This window comes from Gracilinanus agilis, chromosome 2, assembly GCF_016433145.1.
Source record: "Gracilinanus agilis isolate LMUSP501 chromosome 2, AgileGrace, whole genome shotgun sequence".
NCBI classification, from domain to species: domain Eukaryota; kingdom Metazoa; phylum Chordata; class Mammalia; order Didelphimorphia; family Didelphidae; genus Gracilinanus; species Gracilinanus agilis.
In genome coordinates, this window is record NC_058131.1 from 134,105,648 (window position 1) to 134,119,898 (window position 14,251).

The following is a 14,251-nucleotide window of genomic DNA, read 5'->3' on the forward strand; positions in this document are numbered from 1 at the left end:
CTGTGTGACCCTGGGCAAGTCACTTGACCCCCATTGCCTACCCTTACCACTCCTCCACCTATAAGTCAATATACAAAAGTTAAGGGTTTAAAAAAAAAAGAATATACTAATGGGTTTTACTTCTACCACACTCCATTCATATAGCCTGAACGGTTTTCTTTGTATTTAGAACATTAATTTTATTGAATTATAGATTTAGAGTTAGCAGGGATCCTAGGTTTTCCAATTCAATTACCTCATTTTATAGATGAAGAAACTGAATCTGGGCTATGGCACTTTCTGTGTTGCAAAGGTGCAATATTGGAAAAGTTTAACAATTAACATATAAGTTAATTCACCCATATGAACTTCAAAGCCAGCTCCTCTAACTCCAAATCTACTGTTTTTTGATCTTCCATTCTGTTATTGTTCGGTCATTTTTCAGTCATGTCCTACTCTTCAAGATACCATTTGATTTTTTTTTGTTTATTTGTTTTTTGATAAAGATACTGGAATAGTTGGCAATTTCCTTCTCAAGCTAATTTTACAGATAAGGAAATTCAAGCAAACAGAGTTAAGGGACTTGCCTATGGTTCCATAGCTAATAAGTATCTGAGACTAGATTTGAACTAACAAAGATGAGTCTTCCTGATTGAAGGCTTTGCCTTCTATCCACTGAAATGCATCACTTAGAGGCCCAAGATATGGTATCACTTGGGAGAGAGGAAAAGGCCAGTCTAAAATAGTAAAATAGTTTCAAATAAAGAATTTTTTAAAAAAGAAAGTCCTATTACTTACAGTAACTAGAATAATCATTAACAGATAGAAATGACTTCTAATATATCATCAAATAAAAATAGTCCAAAAAGAACCAAAGGAGATATCAGTTGTATACTAACTAGGCCAAAAGAAATAGATTCACAGATTTCACAGCTAGAAGGTACCTTGTAGTCACTTTATTTAACTTCATTTTCATAGGCAGCTAGTGAATACAATGCAATCAGAGTCAGTAAGATCTGAATTGAAATCTGGAATCAGACACTGACTAGTTGTGTGTCACAACTAGGGAAGTCATGAAAATAGTGCTTGGCACAGGGCCTGGCATTATAAAAAATGAAAAACAAATACTAGGAAACAATTATCTGAGCCATACTGACATTTATTGTGTAAAGTTGTAAATTATAAAACATCAGGCTCCAGGTCTGTCTCTGTTCAGCCAAAGACCCAGGCTTACACACCAACATGTATTATATAGAATCAAATTACAGACCCTTCCCCTCCCCCGAAAAGGGGAGCAGTTTTCTGAACATCTCTTTTCAGATGCGGTAAACAGATTTTTTTTTTTAAAAAGAAAGTATATTCTATGAAGTAATGATCAATTCCATATATGCAAAAGCCAAAGTCATCCTTGGAGCTTCAAAGTCAACTAAGATATATTATATGGACACTTTCCAGGATGCTGGATGCATGTGCACAGAACCCATAGGCAAGAATATTCTTACCAAGGCATTACAGAGGATTTTATTTGTGATTTTTACTCACAATATGATTATTGGACACTGATTACCTTACACAATTATTTAATTAATTAATAACTGGAATTATTCCTTATCATTAATTATATTATGATTATAATTTATTATAATATTGGTCATTTAAGAGGATTATATGCATAAATTATTGTTAAAGAGAGTTTTCTTAATCTCTCCCTTTTCCTCTTTAGGAGGTAAGGGAGCAAAAAGATTTCTGAATAAGAGCCCCCCCCCTGCTGTGCAGGCTGGCAGCTGGTGACAGGAGGGTGTGGCTGACAGTTGGTAGGTGAGCTTCAGGCAGTTTGAAAGGGGCTTTTGTCTCTGGGTCCCCCGGGGAGAGAAGCAGCAGTTTCTGGCTCTTTCCCTGAGACTGGCAGTTTTTCTAACTGACAGTTGTGGATAGAGAAAATGGATTTAAGGCCTTAACAACCTTATTGATTATTGATAAGCTTAGGTAGGTAGTTAGATAGTGGGTAAATTCTTAGATAGTCAAAGTAGGAGAGTAGGCTGGGGCTGGCCTGGCAGAAAACACTGCCCTCAAAGGTAGAGATATTTAGGGTTTTTTAGAAATTTTAGTTAGGATTGGGATCTTAGGTATAGATATAAAAGTTATGTTACTTTTCTCCTTTCTATTCCCTATCCAAACTTTCCTCAAAATAAACTAAGTGTTTTACCAAACTGCTCTCCTGACTTTTGTTCAAATTCCTACCCCAAAATTTAACCCTTCACAGCCTGGTGAGCCAGATAGGAATTTGATTAATCTATTAATCTTCTGTTCCTTGTCAACAATAGGAACAACAGAAGTGTAACCATGGTGCTAGATATCATGGTATGGGTGGTAAAGGAGGTAGTGCCAATTTACCTCAGACAACTCCCAATACCCAAGACCTTCAATGAGATTTTACATCTTTGTTTTTGGATTTTCTCTAGTTAGTACCACTTATGGGAGTATTTGCGCTGTCTGCATTGTTTCAAGGGTACCAACTATATCAAGTATTTAGTTTAATCCTTACTAAGAAAAGGAAACAGGGGCAGCTGGGTAGCTCAGTGGATTGAGAGTCAGGCCTAGAGACAGGAGGTCCTAGGTTCAAACCCGGCCTCAGCCACTTCCCAGCTGTGTGACCCTGGGCAAGTCACTTGACCCCCATTGCCCACCCTTACCACTCTTCCACCTATGAGACAATACACCGAAGTACAAGGGTTTAAAAAAAAAAAAAGGAAACAACTAAAAGAGAAATTAATGGAGACTAGAATTGTATAACTTGAGGATTGTACCTCTCAATTGACTAAAACTATTGCCCACCAAAATGAAACTATCTCTAAAGTTAAAGATAGTATCTCTAAATTGACTAAAACTATTGGTCAACAAAATGAAACTATCTCTAAAGTTGCTCAACTTGAAGACAGTATCTCTCAAATGGCTAAAACTATTGGCCAACAAAATGAAACTATCTCTTGCATGACCCAACCTGCCTCTCCTACAGTTTCTAATTCTCCCACCAAGACAGCTAAACTAAGTCAAAAGAAAGATGATACAAACCTTAGCCTACTTCCTTTAAGGGAAGTACCAAATTTTAATCCAAAGAAGAATGTGTTAGTAACTATTAGGCACTACAGACCATTTACCCCTCAGGATATGAAGGGATTTAAGTGCAGCATTCCTTCTTTTGAGAAGGAGCCCATAGCAGTGATAAAAAAGCTAGAAACTATATGCCATCAATTTGATTCAACCTGGATTGATTTTTAATATCTTCTAGATGAGTTACTAACAAAAAAGGAAAAGGTTATTAGTCTTACCAATGAGGAGTGGGACACAGGTCACTTGCCTGAGAATGACCCTCATTGGGACTTTAACGATGAAAAGGACGATGCAGGATTGTGCCAAGCTAGGGAGGCAATTCTTAATACAATGAGAGTGTGTTCAGATAGACCAGGTACCTGGACAAAATTTGAAAAACTAAAAAAAGCAAGAGATAGGAGGAAATCCTTCACAGTTCATGGACAAACTTATAGAACCAGGAGGAAGATACATAGACATAGACCTGACAAGAGAAAGAGATATTAGACAAGTGAGAAGGCAGTTTGTAAAAAATTGTTGCAAAGTAGTCAAGGACTATTTCAAAACCAGTTGCCCTAACTGGATGAATATGAATGTTGATGAATTAAGGAGAGTGGCAGTTTATGTTTATAATGGACATGAAATGAAAGATACAGATGATAAGTCATCTCATGGATGCATTAAAAAAAGGAGATAAAAGCACTGAAGGGAAAAATTGAAAGGGTTGAAAAAGGAGATGCAAATTTTGGGTTAGCTATGGCTCCGATGCGAGAATATACAACCCAAAGAGAATATACAAACCAGAGACCAACTTGTTACTTATGCGGAAAAAGGGAGAGATTAAGAAAACTCTTTTTTACATATCTCCCTTGAGATCCGTTGGAAGACCAGTCTCCCCAATGGATCTTTCAAACAAAACTATCCAATACTCTATATTAGAAACAGGGAGAAGTGAAGAGAGAAAGCAAGCAGGCAAAGCAATTCTTGCAACATGCAACTCTCAAATAACATACAATTACAAATATCTACAGTTGAAGAATCACAAAACTCTTACTATACAGAAAAAACTATTCTTCTGTGTTAGTTAAAATCACCTGGGGTTCTATTTGGAAGGATTGAACCTCAATATAGTGTTTGACAAACTTCTGTGGACCTGTGGGGGTCCTTAAAACTCCATTTCCCGTGGTCCAATGGGTTTCCTGGGTTTCCTGTTTTGGATTACGTATACAAGGTGAGGGACTGTTTTAAATAGAGGGATGTGACTTGGAACTTCCTCTTTAGCTACCTGAGCGCTCAGAGAGAGGAAAAGGTAAATGGCTGAGGTGATGTTGGAATAGGTTTCTTACAGGCGCGTGGTCAGTTTATCTCTATCAGCATGGCTTTTATTAAAATACTATTCTCCCTTTTGATCTCGGCCCTCATCATTTTTAATCATAACACTTCTTATACTCTACAGAAATAAGAACCTAAAGATATTAATCCAAATAAACCTTATATAGTTACTATGCACCAAAATATACAAGAACCTTATATACACATCATAGACATCTAATAACCTTATATACACATTATATACATCTATAAGAACCTTATATACATTTAATATGCCCCTGAGATGGATTTAGTTATACATGCAAAATATTAATAAAACAATGACTATATCCTAGTTAAAACATCTTAACTAAGTTTATCTTTCATAAAACATAAGTACTATATAAATGCTAGTTATTTTTATTCTCATTATTGCTGATGATCTAGAGAGATTAAGCTCCCAGAATCACAGTTTCTTTTACTATTAAATTTGAGATTTCATCAGTGAATCCAACTCCACATATGGGAAGATGTCTTACTAACATAAAGTTGACTTCTGCCTTAATAAAGAAATCCTAGGGAATTGTATGAGGCATATAGAAATAAAATGAATTGTAAAGGGTCACAAAGACCCTTTGTCAGAGGAGGAAACTGAATTCATGTCTTCCTTCAAAAATCAGGTTCAGCATACTATCCACTAACACCATGATGCTTCTTTACAATGCCACATTAGTAATTAATACTGTTATTTCAAATATATACATATAAACACACATATTGTTTTTCTCTAAATCTAAAATCTACTCAGGTTTGTGAAATTCAGTATTGGGGGGGGGGGGGGGGGGAGGAGGGAAGGAAATTTTTCTCTAGTTACCTGTTTTTCCCCTGGCTACTCTTTCCAGCACTGGATGTACATTCTCTGGTTTGATGGGGGAGTTGGAATACTTCTTGCTCCCTAATGCCACTTCTAGGCCCACCATTATTCAGAAACTTTTCCTTCTTTGAGGTTCATTCAATCTATATTGCCCAATCAAGAATCTGGTAGATCTTGCTCCAGGACACTTTTGATTCCATTTCATTGAGTTCGGTGTCTGGTTCATGATTTTTCTTTCCTCTGTAACTCCAGCTCCCAAACTAGGTGTCATCTGTGACTCATTAATTCTTTAACTCTCACATCCAGACAGTCAATCTTCTTTTTTACTGACACTGTCACTATTCTGGTACAGGTCCTCATCACCTCATGCCTGGTCTATTATAATAGCTTATAGTTTTGTTTTGACTGCCTCAAGTCTTTTCCCCACTCCAATCTATCCTCCATTTAACTGCCTAATGATTTTTCTCAAGTTCAAATCTGATCATATTACCTACAAACTAGAGTGAGTCTCTATTACCTCCAGAATCAAATAAAACACAAAATCCTCTGTTTGGCTTTTAAAGCCTTCATAACCTAGCCCCTTTCTACCTTTTCAGGCTTCTTACATGTTATTCAACCCCAAGTACTTAGCTCCAGTGACACCGACTGGTTTCTTGCTGTTTCTTGCATGTGACATTGAATGTCCTGATTTTTGAACATTTTTACTGAAAGCCTCCCTACCCAGAACTCTCTCTTTTCTCATCTCCATTGTTCCTTCAAATTTCAGCTAAGTTTCCATCTTCTGCAAAAAGCTTTTCCTCAGAGTTGTATGTAGTTGTTTATATTTTGTCTCCCTCATTACATGTGAGGTCCTTGAGATAGGGGCTATTTTTGGTGTTTCTTTGTATCCCTAGGATTAAGCACAAATGCCTAGCATATTAGCTGGGGCTAAATAAATGCTGGCTGACTTTGCTTACCTGGAACCCATTTAATTTCCATTTCCATGTCATTGTCTTTGCATTTCTTTTCTTTTTCTTGAACAAGCTGCAAAAGTTGCCTATACTTGATAATTTGTTCATCATCATCCTTTTGACTCTTTTTAGATTTTACATCTTCTGACACACTGATTCCATTATCACCTAATAAAGAAACAATTTCGTTTAATACATTCATCAAAAATAACAACAATAACCCCTTAACTGGAGCTGTGAGTTAAAGTGCATATTGATCATTAATCCAGATCCTTAAAGAAGCACGTAATTATTGTTTTCTTTGTATACAAAGTACAGAATCTTTCAACCAGCATTTGCTACCAGAAATTCTCAATAAGAGGAACTAATCAATCTACTTTAGTAGCTATGATTAAATTGAAGACTCTTTACTTTATATAAAGCTAGCATTTTTATGCCATAGAGTTCCTAACTTCTAACTTTTTATTAAATAAAATTATAGTTGTGTAAATACAAGCTGTGAATATAGCCTTTTATAATATACAACCAAAATAATTCATACATACCTATTTATTCCCAATTCCACAAACTGTCTGCCATTATTTTTACAATAAAGTTTTAAAACTGATTTTTGAAAAGTGACTAAGCCTGATATTTCTGGCTGTATTATAAATTAGAATTAGGAATATGCTCTATTGGAAGTATCCCTAAGTTAGTTTTGCTTATAATAAAGACTATGGTAAAGTTTTAAATCTGTGACACATTTTTTTCACCAGTAAAATAAAGGGAGAGACTAAATCATATTCCCTTTATATAAAACTGAAAACTGAAAATTTTGACATTCTGCTGAGCCTATGTAAAAAAAGTATAACATAAGATTATAAGAGAAATCAATTATATGAACTACAGTCATCAAAATATTTTTAGAACAAACCACAGATTCAGATCCACAGGATTAGATGATTTCTAAGGTTCAAAATTCTATAATTCTATGTGATATTTATAAATGTTAGATTACATCGAGTGATGTTTCACAAGTTTTTGGTTGGAAAGTGGGTAGAATTCTCAATCATATACCAATAGTTATGCAAACACATGTATTTTTTGGAAGTCTGACAAAAAAAAAGTTAAAAGTTTCTTCAAATTTGGTAAGGAATGGGGGAAAAATAGAAGCATTAGAAAGACTGAAAAGAATATTACTGATTTACTCCTGCTTATTACAAAAGTAAGTCAGACCTAAAGAAATTAATGTTAAAACAACATAATCCATCAAAATTGATATTTCAATAGATCAAATATCAGAGTAATATTCTGTCAATCAGTCATTTAGAATTTATTACATGCCTTCTATTTGTCAGGCACTGTGCTAAGTACTGGAGATACAAAGAAAATCAAAAGACAGTCCCTGCTCTCAAGGAGCTCAGTGTCTATAGAGAGGAAACAACATATAAACAGCTTTGTACAGACAGGGTACTACAGGGTAAATTGGGGGTTAGTCTAAGAGGGAAGACTCTAGCATTAAGGAGGATCAGGGAAGGATTCTTGAAGGTGGGCTTTAGTTAGGCCTTGAAGGAAGCCATGGAAGAGGAGGAAGAGAAGTCTGGGCATGGAGTACATGAAAGGAAAATGCCCTGAGCAAGGAGATGGAGTATCCTGAGAAAAAGCAAAGAGGCCAGTGTTACTGAATCAGAAAGTATATGAGAGTGGGGTATAAAGATGTAAGAAGAATAGAAAAGTAGGAAGGAGTTAAATACAGGACTTTCTATTTGATTCTGAAGGTTACAATGCATTTTTTTTTTCAAACTCTTACCTTCTGTCCTGGAGTCAATACTGAGTATCGGCTCCAAGGCAGAAGAGTGGTAAGGGTAGCCACTGGGGGTCAAGTGACTTGCCCAGGGTCACACAGCTGGGAAGTGTCTGAGGCCAGATTTGAACCTAGGACCTCCCATTTCTAGGCCTGGCTCTCAATCCACTGAGCTACCCAGCTGCCCACCATTTTTTTAAAAGAACAGTTATGTTACAAACTATGTTAAAAAATCTTCCTACTTTATGCTACAAGTTTAAAATATTTGATATAATTCACTTGTACCTCCTTCTGGCCCAAGGGCGTTTTTCTTTGGTAGTTAATTGTTTGCTAAATGTTGTTCTGAGATTAGGCTAAGATTTCTAATTCATCTTTTATTAGTTTGATATTTTAAATTTTTACAGATACTCATCAATGTCTCTTCAATTACCAGTTTTGCTGGCAAAAAATAGTACATAGTACCTTATGATAATTTTTTATTTTCTTATTTTGTGAATTCACCTCATATTTTGCCAAACTGATTTTGGTAACTTATTTTTCAGTTTTTCAAGAAACCAATCTTATAAATTCTATATCTTTCTATTTTCGCATTCCTCTGGTTTTCAAATGTTCATGTTTTCCTTATTTATATTTATTTCAGGGCTGCTAATTTGTGCATGCTCATTGATCTTCCCTTTTTCTATTTTGTTAATAAAGGTTTTAGAAATGTAAACTTCCTCTTAGTTTTCATTTAACTTTTACTTATGAATTTGTTATGTTATTTCACTGTTATTCTTTTTAATATAATTAAGGGTTGTTTCTATAATTTATTCATTAATCTACTCATTAATGAGGATGAGACCTTGTCCTGGATCAAGGGAATTCCTACTCAATACACTATTTAATTGAGATGTCCAACTTCAACCACATGCAGCTTTGCAAATATGCATCTCTCCCAACATGAGTAGCAGAGTGAATAGAGCCTGAATTTCATCTGGAGTCAGAGAGACTTGAGTTTGAATTCTGTCTCAAATCACAGTTGTGTGTCATTCTTATCAACCTCAGTTTACTTATCTATAAAAAAATGTGGGTAATAATAGGAACAACCTCACAGGGTTGTTATAAGGATCAAATGAGAGTTTTACATATATATAGTGTTTAAAGTGCTTTATCAATGTTAGTTATTATTCTTAATATTAGTAGTATATTTTTTGTGATGTTCAGGAAAAAGATGGGTAACCATGGGGGAGAGTAAGGATGTAGGGAGATTGATTCTCAGCCTTAGAGTTTCATGATAGAAGGAAGCTAAAATGATATCTCCTTATTTTGGTAAATGAGAATTAGGGTTCAAGGCAGAGAGCTAAAAGAAGTTGCTCTTAATTGTGGAGATACTGGTTGGGAAGAAATATGAGAGTGAACTTTTCTATCTAGTAGTCAGCAAACCTACTTTCAAATGGGCTATCTGTTCTATATTGAAAATACAGGGTGCAGATAAGTATCTCAGTTAATTTGCACAAGTTGGCAAGATTTCCTCTTCTAAAACCCATAAAATAATGTACTGCCAGATCCCAAAAGAATATTACAAAAAAATAAGGGCAACAACCATTAGAAAAAAGATAGTACATATAAAAACTGTTCCTAAACTCCCACTGTGATTCCTCGGGTCAAAAACATAAATTAAATACTTGGATTTTTTGACCTGAGTATCCCCAGTAAGAGAAAATCCAGAAGCAGTTGAATGGAGACCCATCATCCTATGATCTCTGACCAAAATGTTCCTAAAAAATATCTGGTGTTATGAAGTATTATGTTGCATAACACTAATGGTAGCAGATTCTTCTTAAAATCTTAAAAAGGTAACATTTTTATAAAATGGGTAAAAGAAAATGCTTATAAATATTTTTATAGATTTTTCAAAAAATAAAAAAAAAAATAAAAAGTTGTCCAGGACATTCTTTCCATCCTATCATACTTTTACATTTCCATTCAAACAGCTGAAATTCATTTTTTTTCTGTTTGTGCTTAGTGCCACAATAATAATGTTGGATGGAATCCTGTCATGTATCCCATAACTTGATGGATAAAACATCAGGAACACATTAACAAAATGGCAACGTATTTCTTTCCATTAAAAGCTCATTTCTGAAAACATAATTAGAAGCAAGATCTTTCCAGGTTGAAATTTTAGTGGCAAATCTCTGATGGCCTACTTTAAATTGATTTTTTCCAGTAATAAAACTTTACTTTCTGAACCTCTAAAGTACAGGGTAACTCATATGAAGGTATGTTTTCCTCTGGTACAAGGTTTAGTTCGTGTGAAGGATATTTCATATTTACAATCAAGTAAGTTGAAAATTCTACTTACAGTATCATTAAAAATACCAACTTTAACTTCTAGATGTTGAAGGGCATTAAGCATGTTTCTAATTAACCTGATATTTAAGATAAAGTATGCTGATGAAAATTTCAAGTATTGCATATTTGTATGACATAATCTCTCACTGATATGAGTACTTTTTTTTTTTACTAGTATAGACTGAAATCACTCCCTGCTTTTATTCTATGCAATTCCCATATATAGTATTTTGTAAATCCTTCAAAGGATCTGATATGCTGACAGTCTTCCTCTATGGTTCTTTTAATTTTTTTATGAATATTTGTGAAACACCAAAGTTGTCGATCTTTGTCACCTCTATATCTAAATTTTGGAAAATCTCATTTAACTTTTCAGGTGATATATGTCCTTGATATAATTTTATTTTATTTTATTTATTTTTTTATATTTGAATATTTTATCTTTTTAGAAAAATTTTCCATGGTTACATGATTCATGTTTTTACTTTCCCCTTCAACCCCCCCACCCCCATAGCCAACGCACATTTCCACTGGTTTTAACATGTGTCATTGATGATATATTTTATACCACTCTTTTTAAAAAAAAATAGTAAAAATTCTTTCAGAAATTGAGGGGATGTCCATTAACTGGGGAATGGCTGAACAAATTGTGGCATATAATAGTGATGGCATACTATTATTTTTTAAGAAATGATGAACAGGATGATTTCAGAAAAAGCTGGAAAGGCCAAATGAACTGATGTGAAGTGAAATAAGCAAAACCAGGAAAACACTTACAAAGTAACAGCAATATTATGGAATGGTCAATTGTGAAAGATTTAGTTAGCTACTCTCAATAATATAATTATCTTGGATAATTCTGAGGGATTTATAACAATGAATGCTATCTGCCTCCAGAAACAACTGTTGGAGCCAGAATGCAGATCCAAGCAAAGATCTTTCACATTAGTTTATTTATGGTTTTATTTTGGGGTTTTGGTTTTATATGACGATTCTCTTACAAAAATGAACAATATAGAAGTATGTTTTGCATGATAATACATGCATAACTAAGATAAAACTGCTTACCAGCTCTGGAAAGAGGGAGAGATAAAGACAATTTAGATCATATAATTTCAGAAAATCTATGCGGAAAATTGTTATTACATGTAATTGGTAATATATCTTTACATATTGGTTAGACTAATTTCTTTGAAAAGATTGTAGGTCTCACTTAGGACCCTCTATTATTAGGCCAGATAGAGCTGATATACTACCAACCATAAACAGAATCACCTGGAGAGGGGCACCACTAGTTCTTTTTATTTTCAAACTGTTCAGAATATCCTCCATCGTAGTGATAAATAGCTGTAGTAACCATATTTTTCACAGCTTATTTGCTATATTAGATAATCAATAGGTCATTGGACAATTTTTCCCCAACATAGCATATGTAAAAAAAAATTTTTTTTAAACAAATTTGCAAAAGATAACTTCTTTAAATTAGTCTCTTAAGGCTGTCTTTGTTCTATACCAAGTTAAATACTTTTTTTAGGGGGAAGATTAACAAACCAACTTAGAGTGATCTTATTGTCACAATATCTAAGTTGAACAGCTATGAAGATGTGGTCTTTTGTAGAAACCAGTAATCTACTTATTCTTTTCATGTCTAAGTATCTCTTTGATGTATATAGTAGATCATGCTCAGAGTTTTATAGAAGGGAAAGTGGGATTGAGACACTAGTTGCTGCCTCTTGAATCTTTTTTCCTGGTAAAAGTGCTATGTGTGGGTGACAACACTCAAAATTAAATGATTCTACTCAGAGCTGATCTGGCATCTTGCCATAGAAATGTCAGTAGAGCTGTTCCAATTCAGATTTATTTGTTGCCCTCCTTCCAGTTTCAATTATAAATCATGATTTATGATTTATATGATTTAGTCCAGTTAAGGTGCATGTCAGCTTCCTGTAGGCTTCTTTTTCCCTCATTTGCTTTTTACTATTTTGTGATACAATACTGTTTGTAACTGTCATTTGACTACATGATGGTTTTCTAAATGGGGTTCTAGTCTAAACTAAGTGTTGCCTTTGGCTTTTTTGTCTTTCTTCTTGGCAAAGAGACTGAATATTTGTTAGCTGAGGTAGTTTCCCTTTCAGCCTCACTGGGGCTCTTGTGGATAGTTAAAATTCTCCAAGAATTAGAGATAGACTCACTGTCTTTTCTCATTTTTCAGAATTAACAACTTGCTTAAATATGTGTTAAGAGCTGCTGCAAATGCTTAGAATAATACTCACATGTTTATCTTCTAATTTGGTATTAATTTGCTATTTCATATTCTATTTTGGTATAGATTTTGAATTTTGCTCTAACCAGTTATCTGAGCCACTAAACAAAGAATACAATTTCTGAAATGACTTCTATATTAGTTGGAAACAAGTCATTTTCTGCTAAGATAGTTAATATAGTTTTTTGGGGGTGATGATAGATAGTGGTGGTGGTAGTATTTTCTGGTGCTTCACCACTGTCAGAACTATCCAAAGAAGTGAGACTTCTGAGTAGTCAGTCTTTTGTCTTTTAAAAATTTCTCAATCCTGAACCAATTTTTCCAGTTTTTTGCCATCTTTTCCTGTGCTCACTTTCCAACTGAAGCCACCTAGTATCAAGTTATGCTGACATTCTTGAATATCTTGCAAAGTTCTTTGAGGAATATCTCTACTTTCATATCCTATGCAACAGATATTGATTCCCATGCTACATTTGTCTTCATGGCAGTTTGCATACTTATAACTAAGATGACCAAATAGTTCACAAAATGTCTTGTACTTCTTATAGGCTTATCATGAAACCAGCTTCCAGCTTCTCTATTCACCTTTCTCATTGCAATCTGTAACCTACCCTTCCATTTTAATTGAAATATTTTCATGTCCTCTGGTTTCCTTTATGCCAGATAAACTCACTGGCCCACTTAAATTCCAACTATTTGATATTAGAGGCATCCTTGATGTCTATCAGTGATATATAAACTCTGGTAGGTTCTACTGAAGTGAAAAGGTTCTGAGTTTGGACTAAGTGATAGACTGTGTCTGCTGTCAGTATGCAAAGGCTAATCTCTAGAAGGAAGACCATAAAGTGATAACTTTTTTGTCTTACAATAGCCTATGCACCATAAAAAGATAAAAAGTCTTTTAAATCTGAATTGACAGTCTTTTGATGATGGGATGAAAATAAAGGAAGGAGAAGGTATTAGGAATATTATCATTCTTTTTTTTTTTAAAACCCTTACCTTCAATCTTGGAATCAATACTATGCATTGGTTCCAAAGTAAGAGTGGTAAGGGCTGGGCAATGGGGATTAAGTGACTTGCTCAGGGTCAAATAGCTAGGAAGTGTCTGAGGACAGGTTTGAACTCCCATCTCTGGGTCTGGCACTCAATCCACTGAACCACCTAGCAGCCCCTAGGAATATATCATTCTTAAACACTATACATATATATCTATATATACACACACTATACATTTTGTACATTATTTGTCCAATGTTCAACATGTGGATTTATTATTAGGAGAACGGAATCACATGTAAAGCAAAAGTATACATGAACTGTGTCTTTTGTGTTTCTATTTTCCAGGTCATTCTCTAGAGGTGAACATTCGTACGTTCATTCATATTCTTCAAATATTAATTGTATAGTTGTTCTCTTGGATCTACTCATTTCATTTTCCATTACTTCATGCAGATCTTTCCAAGTCTTAAAAAATTAACCTATTCATTGTTTCTAAATGGTGTAGTAGTATTCAATCACAATCAGATACCAGAATTTGTGCAGCCATTCCTAAAATGAAAATATCCCCTCAATTCCAAGTTCTTTGCCACTACAAAGAGAGCTGCTATAAATATCTTTTCCTTTTTCCCCATTTCCTTAGAAAACAGATCCAGCAATGGTATTGTAGA

General features: G+C 34.4%; 1 protein-coding gene across 2 annotated transcripts in view; it reads right to left on the minus strand.

Annotated features, from left to right (window-relative positions):
• ESF1 (ESF1 nucleolar pre-rRNA processing protein homolog) overlaps positions 1-14,251 on the minus strand; it is a 99,792-nt gene that overhangs the window by 58,069 nt on the left and 27,472 nt on the right. For both annotated transcript variants that reach the window (XM_044663411.1, XM_044663412.1), the window contains exon 9: positions 6,211-6,372. In XM_044663411.1, coding sequence (XP_044519346.1) covers positions 6,211-6,372 — 162 coding nt within the window. The remainder of the gene's footprint in view (positions 1-6,210; positions 6,373-14,251) is intronic.